This window comes from Molossus molossus, unplaced genomic scaffold, assembly GCF_014108415.1.
Source record: "Molossus molossus isolate mMolMol1 unplaced genomic scaffold, mMolMol1.p scaffold_m16_p_9, whole genome shotgun sequence".
NCBI lineage: Eukaryota > Metazoa > Chordata > Mammalia > Chiroptera > Molossidae > Molossus > Molossus molossus.
This window is the reverse complement of record NW_023425403.1, coordinates 15,930,840-15,948,746: the sequence shown is the minus strand read 5'-3', so window position 1 is coordinate 15,948,746 and position 17,907 is coordinate 15,930,840. Positions and strand designations below refer to the sequence as shown.

Sequence of the window (17,907 nt, the reverse complement as noted above, 5' to 3'; positions counted from 1 at the left end):
TCACTACTTGGATTTCTTCATGGCCCAGACTTGGGGGTCTTCCGTGTCTCCTATTCCACAGCCAGTCTATTGTCACTTCTCCTGCTGCTGTCCTGGCTGGAGCCCCACCATCTTTCTCAACTGGTCTCTCAGCTTCACTCTTACTCTTGCCATTTCATTTACGTATTTATTCTCCCCACTACCTCTCGCATGTTCTTCTCACAAATCAAGTCTGGTCATGTCACCCCACTGCTCAAAACCTGGAAACACTGTCCCATCTCACACAGATCCTGATGCAAACCTCATTCTCTTAGACATTTCTGGGGCCTCAGACATAAAATTACAACATACCTCTTTCACTTCCTCAAGCCTTTCCTGGCTTAATTTTTTTTCCCCAAAAAACTTACCACTATCTAACTTGAAATACTGTTTTCTTATTCATTATGTCTATTGTCAGTCTCCTTTCACCCAAGTTAGATCCATGATTCAGAAGTTTTTATCTCTTTGGTTAATGACTAGAAAGTTCCTGGCATTTGGTAGGTTCCCACTGCATACATAAATACATTATAAGAAATTTCATAAATAAATATTTTTTGCAAGATGACGATGTTTCATATATGGGGTTATGCATCAAGAAAAGTTTGATTTCACTAATGTGAAAAATTTTAAAGTTCTTTTATACATTGGAAAATAAAAGGGATTTCTCTGAATTTGTGTGTAAACAGGAAACTGAAAAAAAGAAATTTCACCCTCAAAGTTCCCACTTGCCTCAAATGCATTCATCAGACTTACTAGATTACTTCAGCTCTTTACTTGCATTATTATTGTCATTTTAAAATAATTTTAAAGAACATACACATATGAAGTTTTATTAGCAGTCAGGGAACAATTTACACAGTTCAAATGTGCCTTTAAATGTCATTCCCAAGGTTAAAAGAAAAAATAACCACATAAAGTTATAGAGTAGGGGGGTGGGGTGGGAGAGAAGACGAACCAAAGAACTTATATGCATCAATACTAGGGGTGTGGGGGCAGGGTGGGGAGGAGGGGGTCTAGGGAGAAAAAAGGAGAAACATCTGTAACAAAAATAAATGAATAAAAATTAGAGTAAAGAAGAAGAAGAAGAAGAAGAAGAAGAAGAAGAAGAAGAAGAAGAAGAAGAAGAAGAAGAAGAAGAAGAACAAGAAGAAGAAGAACAAGAAGAAGAAGAAGAAGAAGAAGAAGAAGAAGAAGAAGAAGAAGAAGAAGAAGAAGGTAAAAAAATTTACAATTCCAACCAAATGTCAATGTACTGACAAAAGACTGTAAAATCTTCTGCGTTTGTGTAATCTATTATAAGCATGTTATCATGAGAAGTGAAACACATCTTTGCAATATCAGCTTTTAATAAAGTGGGTGAAAATTTACAGAAGCCAAAACAGGAAAATCATGAAAGAATTTCAATGTTAACTTGTTGGGAAGCATATCTTTTATGTTTTTCCTGTTTTGTTTCTTTTTGTTATAAAAAGATTATAATAATATTGGAAAAAACTGGGGGAAAGTTTCTATCATCCTTTGCCCTAGTAGAAGAAAAAAATACTTTCATATGAAATTTGAGTCTTTGGACCTACATATCCATGTTACTTAGTTGATTCATAGTGACATAATCATTAGGTCTTACATCTTTCTCTTAAAATCATATCAGTATTTTAAACTTCATATTATTTTTTAATTTAAACTTATAGGCCATATAATAACTCATCAGATATATGAATCTTATTCATGTAGCCACTTTTCTATACTGTAATTTAAAACAAATTTTCCCCTCTTCTTTGGAGGATAACATTTACCAACATAGATAATGTAAATATTTTATAATTTATCTGTCTTTTTTTGAAATGTTACTTTAGGATAATTGACCATATGTTGAACTATCAGTTAGCAGAAAAACTATTTTAAACTTCTTGGTATCTACTGCCTAACTGCTCTTTATAAACATCATACAAATTTATAAGGATTACAGTCAAATATGATTATTGCAGTTTTAAACCAAATTCACCACTACTTAGTAATGACATTTATTTTAAAATCATTTTGATTTTGATAAAAGTTAATACCTCAAGGTGGCTTTTACTTACATTTTTGTTATTAGTCTGGAAGAGATATTACCATGCAATTATTTGTTTTTCTTCCTGGGTTTTATTTATTCATATAAATTGCTTATACTCCCCCAGGGATCTTTATACAGATATGAATGAACTCTTTATATGCATTTTCTGTTTTATGCAATCTTCATTCTAAGACTTTCCCTATTCAGATTCGTCATCAAACTCTTAAGGTTCACATTATTCTTAAGATTTGGGATAAATAATAATGTTGTAACTTTTATTGAAAGAAAAATTTTGTTTTTACATGAACAGTTAAGAACATGTGTATGAAATGAAAAGAATTAACATATTTGTGAAACCAATAGCTCTTCACTTAAGAAATGTGTCCATAGCCCTGGCCAGTTTGGCTCAGCGGTTGAGCCTCAGCCTGCGGATCAGAGAGTCCTGGGTTCGGTTCCTGCTAGGGGACATACCACAAGAAAAAAGAAATGTGTCCATAAAAGGGCTTAAGGTAAAAAATGGAAACAACTTTATCGTGCCTGGTGCTACCAATGCTCATTCTTGGTGGTGAAGGAGAAAGAACACCAATTTTTGAATCTGAAGTCTAGGTTTCAATATTGGTTGTGCCATTTTGGAACTATGTGACCTCTGACAAATATTTTACTTTATTTGATTGTAGTTTTTATATATGTAAAATATGATTACAATTTCAACTTAAAGAATTATATGAGGATTTAAAATAATTTTTGTAAATTGTCTGGTGCACACAGACAGCCATCAAAAAATGCATCATCTTTATTTTAAAATACCAATTCCTTTTTATCTGAACTTTTCCTATTTTATACAGCAGTATTGTCACCATTTTACAAGTATAGAAAACCAAGACCTAAAAGGTTTAAATAACTAGTTAGTGTTATAGACCGAAGGAGTGGGGAAGCTTGGATATGTATGTACTTCCAGAAAATCAGCTTCTAGCTATTGCATAAAACATTTATAATCTCAGTTCTATAACTTTTTTTTTTGCTATTCTCACATGGCCCATGAGGATGCTAACCCCCATTTAATCCTGTATAAATCTTACCCATTCTTTTTTTTTTTTTTTTTTTTTGTATGTGCCCCTCGCGAGAACCAAATCTGGAACTCTCTGGTACGCTGGCTGACACTCCAACTGCTGAGCCAAACTGGCCAGGGCTAAATCTTACCCATTCTTTAAGATGAGTCTAAAATTCTAACAAATCCATGAAGACTTATTTTTATTTCTTTTTAAGCCTTTTTTAAAAAAAATCTTCACCCAAGGACATTCCTCCATTTTTTTGTTTAGATAAAGTAGTAGGGAGAGAGAGGAAGAGAGAGAGAGAGAGAAACACCAATGTGAAAGGGACACATCGAGTGGCCGCCACCCGCATGACCCAACCAGGGCCGGGGACAAACTGCAACAGAGGCACATGCCTCCAGCGGGAACCAAACCCCGGTCTCTCAGGACCTCAGGCTGACGCTCTAACCGCTGAGCCAAACTGGCCAGGGCCATAAAGATTTTTTTTAATAGTCCTTTCTCTCTTTGAGGTCATTCTGGCTCCCATATTCCCATAGTAGTTAGCTGCACACTTTCACACTAGTTAATGTACTCAAATTACATGTTCATATATTATATTATATTATATTATATTATATTATATTCGTACATCATATTAAGGTGCTCAAGTTATATATTTGCATTAAATCATGAGTTTCCTGAAGGCAATAACTGTATTTTATATTTTGACTGTATATTTCTCTACATCTAGTCCAGTGAAGTGCATGTATAGATGCACAACCAATAGTTCCTATATGAGCAAGTAAAGGTAATAAAAGGTATTAAATTAAAGCCAAAAGTATAATGTGAAAATTAAGGAAATGTAACTAATTAAAATGTTTAATTATATTTTTAATAAAGTGAATACTTTTCAACAAAACATGCAGTTATATGCTAAAAAAATTCTTACCAGTTTAACCTGCAAAGTGTTTAGTATATTTCATATGTATCTATGTACACACATATATTTTTCATTCATGGAAAACCTAGCAAAATTTTCTATGTTTTATCATTGAAATAAGGAAATCAAATTATTAGTGACAGGATGAAGAAATTCTACCAGAACTTATTGATTTCATGTATATACACCTACACACACACACACACACACACACACACACAGTCAATACATATAATTAATAGAAGCAATTTTGGAAAAACAGTAAAATAAACTTACTTCACCTTTTGTCCTAAAGAGAGCTGAACTGATTTATCCACTTCCCCCTCCTTACAATTGAAATGTAACATCTCTATCACATAGTATTTCAGCATCTGATACATGAAGAAAGGAAATGACACACTGAGTGTTGAAAATCTTTCTTAACGATGCATTTCAATAGTACTCTCACCAAAGCACAAGTTTGCAAAATCTAAATTTGTCTTCCCATCTAGGACATTACAAAAGAAAGAGAAGTGAGATGAAAAAGAAACAAGGATTATTATAACAGGGTACAAAACACATGACAGATGAATTCTTCCTTTTTACAGCACGTACGCCGTTTATAAGTTCCTATCATCTATTGTCTTCTATTAACCTTATTATCTTCTATTGATTCTCATTATATCCTTTTCACACTATGTACATTTGAGGGGAAAATTCCATGTTTAAGTGATTTGTTTTTCTTAATCCTTTTTCGTATATCCCTTATCTCTCTCTTCAAATACAAAGCACATGAGGAAAGGATACAGATACTTACTAAGTAAAAGTAATAACTTAGTAATGCTCACTGAATGTCTATCTATACTGGTGTTTGCACTATCTGCAGATCTCTTTTGAGCACCTAACCCAGTGGTTCTCAACCTGTGGGTTGTGACCCCTTTGAGGGTCCAAAGACCCTTTCACAGGGGTTGCCTAAGACCATCAGGAAATACATACCATTAGGAAGGTTGAGAACCACTAACCGATTATGTATTCCCCCCGAAGCAGAGTGGAGGAAAGGGTCTCAGGCATGGAGTCAGAGGCAAGAAATGTTCTTTACTTTCTACTACCCTGTCAGAGTTTACACTTTTCATCTCATTTGTTTGATCACATTCAACAAGGTCCAGTGTGACAAACATAAAAAGCATTACATTAATGAGCTATTTTTTAGATCCAAGTCTTCTGGGAGAAAGTGTTTAGTTTATATTCCATAGGCACTTCTTGGTGTTCTAAATAGGGAGAGATCATATTTTCTACCATAAATTGTAAAATAATTTTTTCATGCCCTTGAGCACCAACAGAACACTCTCTCTCCGAAGACAATTTGCCTGGAAGGAAGAACGCAGAATAGTGCACTGTGTTTAAGACAGAAAGTAACAGCATCACGCAGCTACTCCTTTACTTTTTTTTTTTTAGAGTAGAGAATATTTTAATTGCTTACTTTTTTTTATTGAATTTATTGGGGTGACACTGGTTCACAAAACCATATAGGTTTCCAGTCTACAACTCAATAAAACATCATCTGCACACAGCATCTTGCACCCATTGCCCCAAGCAAAGTCTCCTTCTGTCCCCGTTTCCCCCTCCTTGCTCACCTCAGCCTACCTTGCACCCCACTTTGTCTCTGGTGATCATCAAACGGGTGTTGTGTAGATACGTTTTTTTGCTTAATCCCTTCACCTTCTTTCCTCCAGCCTCCAAACCTCCTTCCCCGTTCCATGTAGCCATGCCTCTGTTTCTATTTTTTTTTTTTTTCAAATCCACGTGGCATTTTAATGGTAGATTCTTTTAAAAAATACTTGCTGAATTCCCATGAAATACAAGGTAAGTTTGTCTCTGGTTTCTCATTTATTTTTACAACAATTTTTTGATATAGGAACTACTGGAGTCCTCACTGTTTTAATGAGGAAACTAAGGCTCAGAGGTGAAATGGTTTGCCCTTGTGAACTGTTGGGCCAGAATTCAAATCCAAACATTTGACTTCAAGTCCCATACCTTTTCTTCTTCTCCTTTTTAAAATTAAATTTATTCTTCTCCTTTTTTAAATTAAATTTATTGGGTTGACATTGGTTAATAATATTATATAGGTTTCAAGTGAAAGGCTAATAGTAATAGTAACAGGGACACGAGTAAGCAGCTAGTTCTAGCCAGGTAGCCTTAGACAGGAAGTAGGGCCACTGAGGCCGATTGAGGCTGACCTGCAGGCAGGCTGGTAGGCTATTCCCTAACCACACCAACTTTATCACCAAATTCTTACTGAAGAGGAGCTTAGACTAACATCGGAACTCACTCTATTGCCTTTATAATTGTTTGAATATAAGTCTTATTTTATATATACATCTTATAAAATATGGTCCTTTTGGGGTCTTTAAAAATATCTGCAATTTAAAAAACCTTCAGTTTGAATACCCTTGATAACATTATATGATTAAAAATGTCAGACTAGGAATAATAAGCTAAGACACCAACTTTCCAAAATTCTAGCCTAAAGTGGTTTATTTCTGTCAGAGTAGGTTATCTTTCTAGCATGTCTATGTAATATTCTTATGTATATATCTTTACTTTCACAATGCTAATCACTTCTGTTTTAGCAGAATTGGTTAGTAATGCTAAGAATGTAGATTACTTCCACATTCTTAAAAAATGTAATTATGTATTTAAAAAGCCCTCTGTCTCTCTTTGTGTGTGTGTATCAATAATATATAATGTATTTATATTACATGATAGTATCTATTTGATCTTACTATATAAGATGCCTTACAAAAGAAACAGGTAGAAAATATATTTAAGTCAAATTAATGATTGAAAGAAAAGAGGGAATGTCTAAAGAGTTGGGAGTTTATATGCATTTTTTCATTTGCTTTCACAATTTTGCCAGGTCATTTTCCTAATTAAGAAATTGAGGCTGAGATATTAAGCAAACTTGTCAAGAATAGAGTTATGAGTCAGTGGATCTGGTATTCAAATCCAGTCATATGATTTCAAATCTTGGCAAAATATACATTTTTCTCAATATAAGACCAGTGTATGCATTATCAGGGCTCTCTCTCAGAAATGCTATATTGAAAATAAACTACAAACATGGGCACATTCCAGATCATCATGTTAGTGGCTTTACAACCAGTCACTGCCATAGGATTCCAATGACTTCGTTTTTGTTGCCTAGGGACGAATGAGTCTAGAGTGAAGGCTATATAACATAATTCCCAGTGTTCAAATAAAGTTTTACAATCAAATAGAGAAATTAATTGAAAGAACTGATTTGCATCTCATAGGACTCATTGTGGTAAATGCATGCATGTTGAACTCAACAAAGATATAGTTTACACTCATTAGGAGATACTTTTGTATGCCTAAAATTGTAACAAATCATTAATTATAAGGTATATGGTACCACATATTTATGTAATAAACTTGCAAATATAATATTTTTTCATAAAAGCAAAGCAATAGTCATATAAACAGTTTAACTATATTACAATAAATACATCTCTGTAAATATAAAACACTTATATAACTATCAAAACATACCACATCAAAATTGATATTGCAAAATTGCATCCTAGCAGAGCTTTTGTTTGATGATCCTAAATGGAAAAAGAGAAAAATCTTGATGTTATCAGTAACATTTTATATGACTTTATGTGAAAAGAAGTTTCCTACACAAGTATTATTGAAATTAAAATACAGAAACAGACTAAGTAGAGTATCAGAACTAAGCAATATCTTTTTCTAAGACTATCAAAAATGTTTTGGTTCACTCACAAAATCTTAAATTGATATTAAGCTTTAGTATTGTTGTAGGATTTTAAAATTTACTTTACACATCCATTAAACTTCAAAAGTTGGTTTAAAACTATAGACCTGTGAAATTTAGATCTAAATTTATGTTTCTATGTCTTAATATAAAATTATAATAAGCCTGGGTATGGCTCCGTGGTTGAGCATTGACTCATGCACCAAGAGGTCGCCATTCTGGGAGGAGTCCCTCTGCTGGAGGGCAGCTCCCGCCTTGGGGGTCGTGGACGGGGGGGTGGAGAACAGAGGTGCACACGTCCGTCGTTCCGTAGATGTTGGGGTGCCACGTCTGGGTCTGGCAAGATGTTGGGATGCCACATCTGGGTCTGGCACCAAAAACCTGGCGGGGAGTAAATGTGGTCAATAGGGAACTTGAAGTAACCGCCCTGTAGTAGGTGTTGGGGGGCCCGAAAACGGCCACCTCCCAGTTGTACAGGTCGCCCTTGTCCACCAGGGTCACTGGAAGCCCTCTACTGGCTTCTCCTGCAGCCTCCTGAGCTCAGCAACAGCACCTCTGCGAGCGGGAACCAGAGGCCGGACACGGTGGGGGCGCGCGGAGGGGCCGGCGGGGGGCCCACGGGAGACGGGGTGCTGGGGTGGGACCCGCAGCCACGTCCCCTGGGCCCCGAGCGCTCCGCTGGCTCTGCTGTCGCAGCCTGCCCAGTGCTCCCTCCATCTGGTTTTCAACGCAAAATTACAAGGTTAAATGGCAGGAAAGTGGATTCCAGGCCCTGAAGTCACGCTCCTGGGAAAGTGCACGGTGTAGAGCACATCCTGCTCAAAATACTAGCGACAGTTTCCTTGCAAACTCACCTGCCTCCCCAAAGCCACACTAACAATGCACCCTTTCCTTGTGATTCCCATCTTAATAAAAAACCATAAAAATACCAGTTAAGGAAAACAGTGAATGTGAGCTCATTTTTAAGGGATACTTAAAAAAACATGAATGCACACTGCACTAGGTTTAGGGAAGTGCGGCTTCAGAATTAAAGTGACAAACCTATGTAGTTTAAACAAGCTTAAAAGTGATAAAGGTTTTCATTAATTTAAGTCTGCGCAAAATTCATTAAGCAAATTTCCATTCAGAAGTTTCCTGGAATGATTATGGGATGTCAGCCTAGGAGCTCAGGAAGAGAACAGGATTTATAGCCAAGGGAATTGTAGCAACGTGGATTATCATTTACTTGATAGCAAGTTCACCTGCCCCCCACCCTTTTCTTCTTATAGCAAAACCTTCATTTTAAAATGAGAGAACTTAAAGACTTCAAAATTGTATGTAGGGTCACCTGGCCACTGACAGAGCATGACTTAAATCTATATTCTATAGTGTTCTTTCCACCGTGCAACATGGATAGTTAGCTTTCATGAACATACATAATTATTTATCTACACTCCTCCATGTTCTCTCTTAACACCTTCAGAAACCACTGCTGAAAATTACCCGGAGTGGGAAGCTGAGATCTGCCTATTGTTGTTTGATCTGCCTGCAATGGCTTTAAAAGAATAAAGGGCCTTTTCTCTTTTGCCTTCCACATTTCTTAGGTGAACCATCACTGACGAACTCTAACCAGGAACCACATGGTGAAGGTTATTCTGAGCAATGTAGTTACTGGCATCTCCTCGAAGGCTCAGAAAAAACAGTAAAAACAGGATAGTGGTGCTATGTGTGAAGCCAGGAACAATACTGCACCCCTACCCAGTCTAGGAACTTAGAAAAGGACATATCATCTAAAGAAGGGGAAGTTGGACTGCTGAACAGGAAGAGAAAATTCTTGATGGAGGAAACATCAAGTGCATCCAATTTCCTGAAGAAGGCAAGAGAATGAAGAGCCTCAAAACCAAAGAAAGGACCTGGCCACTGAAGCTCAATTGGTTGGGCACTGTCCTGTGCAACAAAGGTTGCTGGTTCGATTCCCAGTCAGGGCACATGCCTGAGTTGCAGGGCTTGATCCCTGGTAGAGGACCTGTAGGAGGCAGCCTACTGATGTTTCTCTCTCTCCTTCTTCCTTTTCTCTCTCTAATACTACTACTACTACTAATAATAATAAATTTTAAGACCAAAGGAAGACCAGTGTGGCTAAAGTTAAAAAAAAAAAACACGAAAACAACAACAACAACAACAAAACAAAACAGGAGATAGCAAGTAAGTAAGGTTCCAGATGAGGCTGAGAGTTAAGTAGGGAGCTAATGGATTGAGAAAGTTTTCTTTATCTTAAGAGCAGTGGCAAGACATTCATGATTTTGAAGGGGAATTAAGAAGACACTTTTGGACTTTGAAAGTTCACCTGTTTGCAATGCAATGTGGAGAATTGGAGGTGGGAATTAGATTGAGGGCAAGTAGACTGTTAGAAAGTTAATGTGCTAATGCAGGGGGAAGTTAATTGCAGCTTGGACTTGGGTGGTGCTAGTAGTAATGGACAGGAGTGGACAGAGACATTAAAAGGCAAATTTAATGGGACTTGATAATGGGTTCAATGGGGACAGGTGGTGAACTTGTCATTTTTTTCATATACTTTTCTATATCCACTTTTACCTTTTTTACCCTTCTATTTTCCCCAACAGTTTAACCTTTGGGACTACAATAAATGGCTCCCTTAACCTCTGGTTTGCAATTAGTTTTGGCAAATGGGCATCCCAGCAGATTTTTGAAAAGAAGGACAGTTAGTTCTTCATGTTAAATGTCTAGAAATAAAATGAATAAAATGAATATTTATTGTTCTGGAATGTTAGGTGGCCATTTAAGGAGCTACTTGACCTATTTAAGCAGAAAATTTCTGGGCCAGGTAGGCAGAAACCTCTCATTATTATGAGGATTTTATCTTATCCAGTTACAGAATGATAATAGTTTAAAAAAAAATCTACTACTTTTTGAGTGATGGGACCCTTGAGCAACCCCCAAGTGACAGGACTTGTGGTAAGCAGAATAATGCCCTCCCCTAGGAAGATATCCACCTCCTAATTCCCAGAACAAGGTTATGTTACAGAGCAAAGAAGAATTAAAGTTGCACATGGAATTAAGGTTACTAATTACCTGAAATTAAAATAGGGAGATTATTCTGGGTTATCTGAGTGGATCCAATGTAATAATCAAGATCTTTAACAGAAAAGGATGACCAGCTGGTGTGGCTCAGTGGATTGAGCATTGTCCCATGAACTGAGAGATCTCAGTTTGATTCCCGGACAGGGCTCATGCCTGGGTTTCAGGCTCGATCCCCAGTGGGGGCATGCAGGAGGCAGCTGATCAATGTTCCTCTCTCATACTGATGTTTCTATCTCTCTCCCCCTTCCTCTCTCTCTAAAAAATCAATAAAAGCATATTTAAAAAATAAAAGTACAAGGGAGTCAGAAAAGGTGATGTGATGATGGAAGAATGGCCAAAGAAATGCAAAGTTGCTGGCCTTGGCAATGAAGGAGGAAGGCCACTAAAGACCGGGGTGCTCTCAAGAAGCTGGAAAAGGCAAGGACAGATTCACCGAGAGCATCCAGAAAGTGATGTAGCCTTGCCAGCACTTGATTTGAGCCCAATGAGATCCAGTCTGGACATCTAACCTATAGAACTATAAGAAAATAAGTTTGTGGTTTTTTTTTTTTTTCTGTTTTTTGTTTTATTAATTTATTTATTTTTGTTACAGATGTTTCTCCTTTCCCCCCTTCTAATTCCCCCCTCCCTCTCTCTCCCCACCCTGTCCCCAGCTTTGTTGTCCATGTCCATTGTTCATGCACACATGCATGTAAGTTCTGTGGTTTATCTCTCCCCCACCACCCCCTCTTCTGGGGATTGTCAGTCTGTACCCCATTCCACGTCTCAGAGACTACCCCATTCCTCAGACTGTTGTGTTCATTATATTCCACAAATAAGTGAGATCATAAGATACTTGTCTTTCTCTGTTTGGCTTGTTTCACTTTGGATAATACTTTCCAGTTCCTTCCATGTTGTCTCAAAAAATAAGAGATCTTTCTTTCTTACAGCTGCATAGTATTCCATTGTGTATATGTACCACTGCTTTTTTATCCATTTGTCTACTGATGGGCATTTGGGCTGTTTCCAGATCTTAGCTATTGTAAATAGTGCTGCTATGAACATGGGAGTACATACATTCTTTCTGATTGGTATTTCAGGCTTGTTAGAGTATATTCCTAGAAGTGGGATCACTGGGTCAAATGAAAGTTCAATTTTTAATTTTTTGAGGTAGCACCATATTGTTTTCCATAGTGGCTGCACCAGTCTGCATTCCCATCAGCAGTGTACTAGAGTACCCTTTTCTCCACACCCTTGCCAACACTTGTTTGATGATTTGTTGATGGCAGCCATTCTGACAGGTGTGAGGTGATACCTCATAGTTGTTTTAATTTGCACCTCCCTGATGATTAGTGATGTTGAGCATTTCTTCATATGTCTCTTAGCCATTTGTATGTCCTGTTTGGAGAGGTGTCTATTTAATTCCTCTGCCCATTTTTTAATTGAGTTCTTTATCTTCTTTTTGTTGAGTTGTATGAGCACTCTACATATATTGGAAATTAACCCCTTTTCTGATATATCATTGGCAATTATGCTCTCCCATACAGTGGGTTGCCTTTCCATTTTGATGATTGTATCTTTTGCTGTGCAGAAGCTTTTGAGTTTGATGTAGTCCCGTGTGTTCATTTTCTCCTTTGTTTCTGTTGCTTTAGGTGATGTATCAGTGAAAATTCCACTGTGTATGATGTCTGAAATTTTGTTGCCTACATTTTCTTCTAGGATTTTTATGGATTCATGAGTCACATTTAAGTCTTTTATCCATTTTTAGTTTATTCTTGTGTAGGGTGTAAGTTGATGGTCTAGTTTCTTTTTTTTTTTTTTTTGCAAGTAGCTGTCCAATTTTCCCAACACCATTTATTAAAGAGGCTGTCTTCACTCCACTGTATGCTCTTGCCTCCTCTGTCAAATATTGAGCATAATGTCTTGGGTCAATTTCTGGGTTCTCTGTTCTGTTCCACTGGTCTACATGCCTGTTTTTGTACCCGTACCAGGCTGTTTTGATTACAGTGGCTTCATAGTATAACCTGATATCTGGTAATATGATCCCTCCAACTTTGTTCTTTTTCAAGATTGATGTGGGTATTCAAGGTCTTTTTTGGTTCCATATGAACTTTTGAAGTATTTGTTCTAGTTCTGTGAAATATGTTGTTGGTATTTTGATGGGGATTGCACTGAATCTATAGATTGCTTTGGGTAGTATGGACATTTTAATGATGTTAATTTTTCCAATCCATGAACAAGGTATGTGCTCCCACTTTTTTATAGCTTCCTCTATTTCTTTTTTCAATGACCTGTAGTTTTCTGCGAATAGGTCCTTTATTTCTTTGGATAAGTTTATTCCTAGGTATCTTAATATTTTTGCTGTGATGGTAAATGGGATTGTTTTTTTAGTTTCTTTTTCTGTGAGTTCATCATTGGTGTACAAGAATGCCGTCGATTTCTTGACGTTAATTTTGTATCCTGCTACTTTGCCAAATTCATTTATTAAGTCTAGTAAATTTTTGATGGAGTCTTTGGGGTTTTCTACATATAGTATCATGTCATCTGCGAATAATGACATTTTCACTTCCTCCTTTCCAATTTGGATCCCTTTTACTTTTTCTTCCTGTCTGATTGCTGTGGCTAAGACTTCCAGTACTATGTTAAATAAGAGCAGCAAAAGTGGGCATCCTTGTCTTGTTCCTGTTCTTAAAGGAAATGCTTTTAATTTTTGCCCACTGAGTATGATGTTGGCTTTAGGTCTTTCATATATGGCCTTTATTATGTCAAGATATGATCCCTCTATTCCCAGATTGCTGAGCGTTTTTATCAGAAATGGGTGCTGGATTTTGTCAAATGCTTTTTCAGCGTCTATTGATATGATCATATGATTTTTATCTTTCATTTTGTTTATGTGGTGTATCACATTTCTTGATTTGCAAATATTGTACCAGCCTTGCATCCCTGGAATGAATCCCACTTGGTCATGGTGAATAATTTTTTTTAGATGTATTGCTGGATTCGATTTGCTTGTATTTTGTTCAGGATTTTGGCATCTATGTTCATCAGGGATATTGGCCTGTAGTTTTCTTTCTTTGTAGTTTCTTTTTCTGGTTTTGGAATTAGAATTATGCTGGCCTCATAGAACGTGTTTGGAAGTCTTCCTTCTTCTTGAATTTTTTGAAATATTTTGAGGAGAATGGGTATTAGTTCTTTGAATGTTCGGTAAAACACCCCCATGAAGCCATCTGGGCCTGGGCTTTGGTTTGCTGGGAGAGTCTTGATTACATCTTCAATTCCTTTTGTTGTTATCGGTCTGTTCAAGTTTTCTATCTCTTCCCGGTTCAGTTTTGGGAGACTATGTGTTTCTAAAAATTTGTCCATTTCACTTATTGTCGAATTTGTTGCTGTATAATAGTTCCTAATATTTGTTAACGATCCTTTGTATTTCTGTGGTGTCACTTGTTACTTCTCCTGTCATTTCTGATTTTGTGTATTTGGGTTCTCTCTCTTTGTTTCTTGGTGAGTCTAGCTAAAGGTCCATGAACCTTGTTTATCTTTTCAAAGAACCAGCTCTTTGTTTCATTGATCCTTTGAATTACTTTTTTGGTCTCCATGTCATTTATTTCTGCTGTGATCTTTACTATTTCCTTTCTTCTACTTGCTCTGGAATTTTCTTTTTGTTTGCTTTCTAGTTCTTTAAGTTGTGAAGTTAGATAGTCTATTAGAGATTTTTCTTGTTTCTTGAGGTAGGCCTGTAGTGCTATGAACTTCCCTCTCAGAACTGCTTTCGCTGCATCCCATAGATTTTGTGTTGTTGTGTGTTCATTTTCATTGGTTTCCAGGAAGTTTTAAATTTCTTCCTTGATCTCCATGGTAACCCATTCATTGTTCAACAACACGCTATTTAGCCTCCATGTTTTCAAATGTCCTTGCATGTTCTTGTTACAATGGATTTCTAGTTGCATGCCATTGTGATCTGAGAAGATGCTTGATATGATTTCAATCTTCTTGAACTTGTAGAGACTTAGTTTGTGCCCTAACATGTGGTCTATCTTTGAGAATGTCCCATGTGCACTTGAGAAGAATGTGAATTCTGCAGTTTTGGGTGTAATTCTGTGTAGATATCTATTAAATCCATTTGATCTAATACTTCATTGAGAGTCTGTGTTTCCTTGTTAATTTTTTGTTTAGAAGATCTATCTAGTGTTGTCAGTGGGGTGTTGAAATCCCCTGCTGTGATTGTATTGCTGTTGATTTCTCCTTTGAAGTCCTCCAGAAGATTTTTAATATATGTTGGTGCTCCTATATTGAGTACATATATGTTTACCAAAGTTATATCTTCCTGTTGGATAGATCCTTTCAATATTTTGTAGTAGCCTTCTTTGTCTCTAGTTATGGCCTTCATTTTGAAATCTATTTTATCATATATGTTTCTATATTTTTACTCAGGGTGCTGATGTCCTTACTCATGTTGTTGAGTTCCTCAAGATCATGGCTCTGAACTCTACCTCTGATAATTTGCTTAGCTGCATTTCATTTATCTCATCTTCAATAGAGTTCTCTAGTTCTTTCCTTTGGGATTTGTTTCTTTGTTTCACCATTTTAGCTATCTCAGTGGGTTTTGGAGCCTGCCAAATTTTCCCTGTGGGTGTTGGTGTTCTGCTGTTTGTGGCTCCCTCTACTGGATTTGGATGAGCCTTGGTGGATCCACTTTAAACACCATTGTCAAGTTTTACTTTCCTGGGTAGATTTGCAAGTCCAGGAAAGGTTCAGTTATCCTCTAGCTTTTTCCTGGTGGCTAGCAGTCTCAGTTACTCAGTGCCTTGGAATGTAGCCCTGGTGTTCTGCTTAAGAGGAGTTCCAGAGGGTGGGATAGATGCTGGTTATTAATGAGCCTCAATTTGCATTTCTTTGCCTCACCTGGGAAAGGCTGAATCTCTGAGGGGGGGGGGGTGCGGCTGCTGCTTTTCCCCATAGCTCAGGGAAGGTGCACTCTGGCCACCGTCCTTTGTGGCCACAACTCAGCAAAAACTGAGTGCTCTCCAAATCCCGGGTGTCTCCACAGAGTTCCAGCCCAGTCTGCCCTCGCTCTGCCGTAGCCCCCAGGTGAGTGGCTGTGGCTATTTTAGTGCTCTGTCCCGGCTCTCTGGGCTGTGGAATGGGCTTGGTCTTTTTTCCTCAAGGGTGCTGCTCACAGCTAAGACTGCTGCTGTCCATGGGCTCCCAGCCTGCCACCCTCTCATGCCTCCGCACAGAGCCTACCAGTGTCCCTGGTTATATGGTCCTGTCCTGCTGCTTTTCTGTGGCTTTTTTTTCTGAGGATTTGTCTTTATTTTAGTTGTAATTCCTGTTTGGTCCTGGGAGATCTTCTGCATAGCTTCTATTCACTCAGCCTCCATTTTCACATCCTCTATGCCTATCTTGTGTGCAGCTAGTTCGCACAGGCCTTTCTGGTGCCCCCGCACCCTGCAGGTCCCTCGGTTAACTGGATGGCACAGTCCCTGCTGGGTCACACAAGCCTCTCTGGTGCTTCAACACCCCACAGACCCTGTGTGTAACTAGATTAGGCAGTCCCTGCTGGGTCATGCAGTCCTCTGTGGTGCTTCAGCACCCTGAAGGTCCCAAGGGTAATTGGATGGCACAGTCCCTGCTGGGTCGCACAGGCCTCTCTGGTTCTTCAGCACCCTGCAGGTCCTGAGGGTAACTGGATTGCATAGTCCCTGCTGGGTCACACCGGCCTCTCTGGTGCCCCTGCACCCTGCAGTTCCTGAGGATGGGTGGCTGGATCACACCAGTCTCTCTCGGGCTCTGGCTTCCCACTGTTCTTGAGAGCTACTGGACCACACAGGCCTCTGTGGAGCCCCAGGTCCTGCTGCTGGCGGCTGGGGAGTGCTGTTGCCCTGTGAGGCTCAACTCCTGCTCAGCTTTTGCTGTAGTTTTTGGGGATGGGTCTCAGCTACTGGTCTGTGCTTCTGTTGCCTGGAGATAGCTGTCTGCTCCCCAGCATCTGTTGCTGGGGGTATATCTCAACTCTGATCCGGCTGGTACTCTGGGGGATGGTGCTGGGCTCAGGGTTATCTGAGGCTTTTGCAACCAGCACCTTGGGAACTCTACTACTGTGCACCAGTCTGTGTTGACACAGAGTGTCCACTGGTCTGATGATGCCAGGTGCACTAGTGGGCTCAGGTTGCTGGGCTCTAGCTGCTCCCACTGCCTCCTCCCAGGAAAGACCCGGGATCTTCCAAAATGGTGGGACCTCCCTGCAGCACAGGGAGAAGCGCCCTGAAGGGCCACTTACCGTGGTCGCCGGCTGCTCTGTCCACAGCACAGGAACCTTCTGCTCCATGGCTCTGCACTGCTCTGGTTTGGTCATCCACCTTCACATCCACTCACACTCTCTCACACACTCACCCTCCCTCCTGTCCTGCCCGCTGCCATCTTCAACCAGTTTGTGTTTTTATAAGCTCCTAAATTTGTGTTAATCTGGTATTGCAGCAGTAGAAAAAACAAATACAGGACTGTATTCCTTTCCTAGGGCTGTCATTCAAAATACTACACTGGGTTGTTTAAACAATAACAATTTATTTCTCACAGTTGGAGATTGAAGTCCAAGACCAAGATGTCAGCAGGTTTGATTTCTGCTGAGGTCTCTCCTTGACTTGGAGATAGCTGCCCCTTGGCTTCTTCTTCACATGGCCGTCCTTTGATGCTCACACTCCTCTGTTGTTTCCTTATGTATTCAAATTTCCTCTTCTTATAAGGACACTGGTCAGGTTGGATTAAGGTCTCATTTTATCTTAATCACCACTTTCAAGGACCTGTCTCCAAATCTGGTCACATTCTCAGGTACTAGGGCTTAGGGTTTTATCATGAATCTTAGAGGAACATAATTTAGTGGATAACAAGGACTATATTATAAACCTCCCTTGATGCCATCTCCAGCGGGTCCTGAGGCAATATACCCAGGACTTACTGGGCCTTGTGAATTAGGGCTCAGTACTCATGCCATTTTGGATGCTTATGACTGTCTTGGCCCAAGTTCATCTAATAA

The 17,907-nt window shown here is 38.7% G+C and overlaps 1 protein-coding gene across 5 annotated transcripts in view; it reads right to left on the bottom strand.

Moving 5' to 3' along the window:
• MSR1 (macrophage scavenger receptor 1) overlaps positions 1-4,419 on the bottom strand; it is a 62,115-nt gene extending 57,696 nt beyond the window's left edge. For 4 of the 5 annotated variants that reach the window (XM_036250595.1, XM_036250596.1, XM_036250597.1 and 1 more), the window contains exon 1: positions 4,321-4,419. In XM_036250595.1, coding sequence (XP_036106488.1) covers positions 4,321-4,419 — 99 coding nt within the window. Of the gene's footprint in view, positions 1-4,315 lie in introns of all 5 variants that reach the window. The other variant, XM_036250598.1, reaches the window with a different exon arrangement.
• Positions 4,420-17,907: the final 13,488 nt, after the last annotated feature.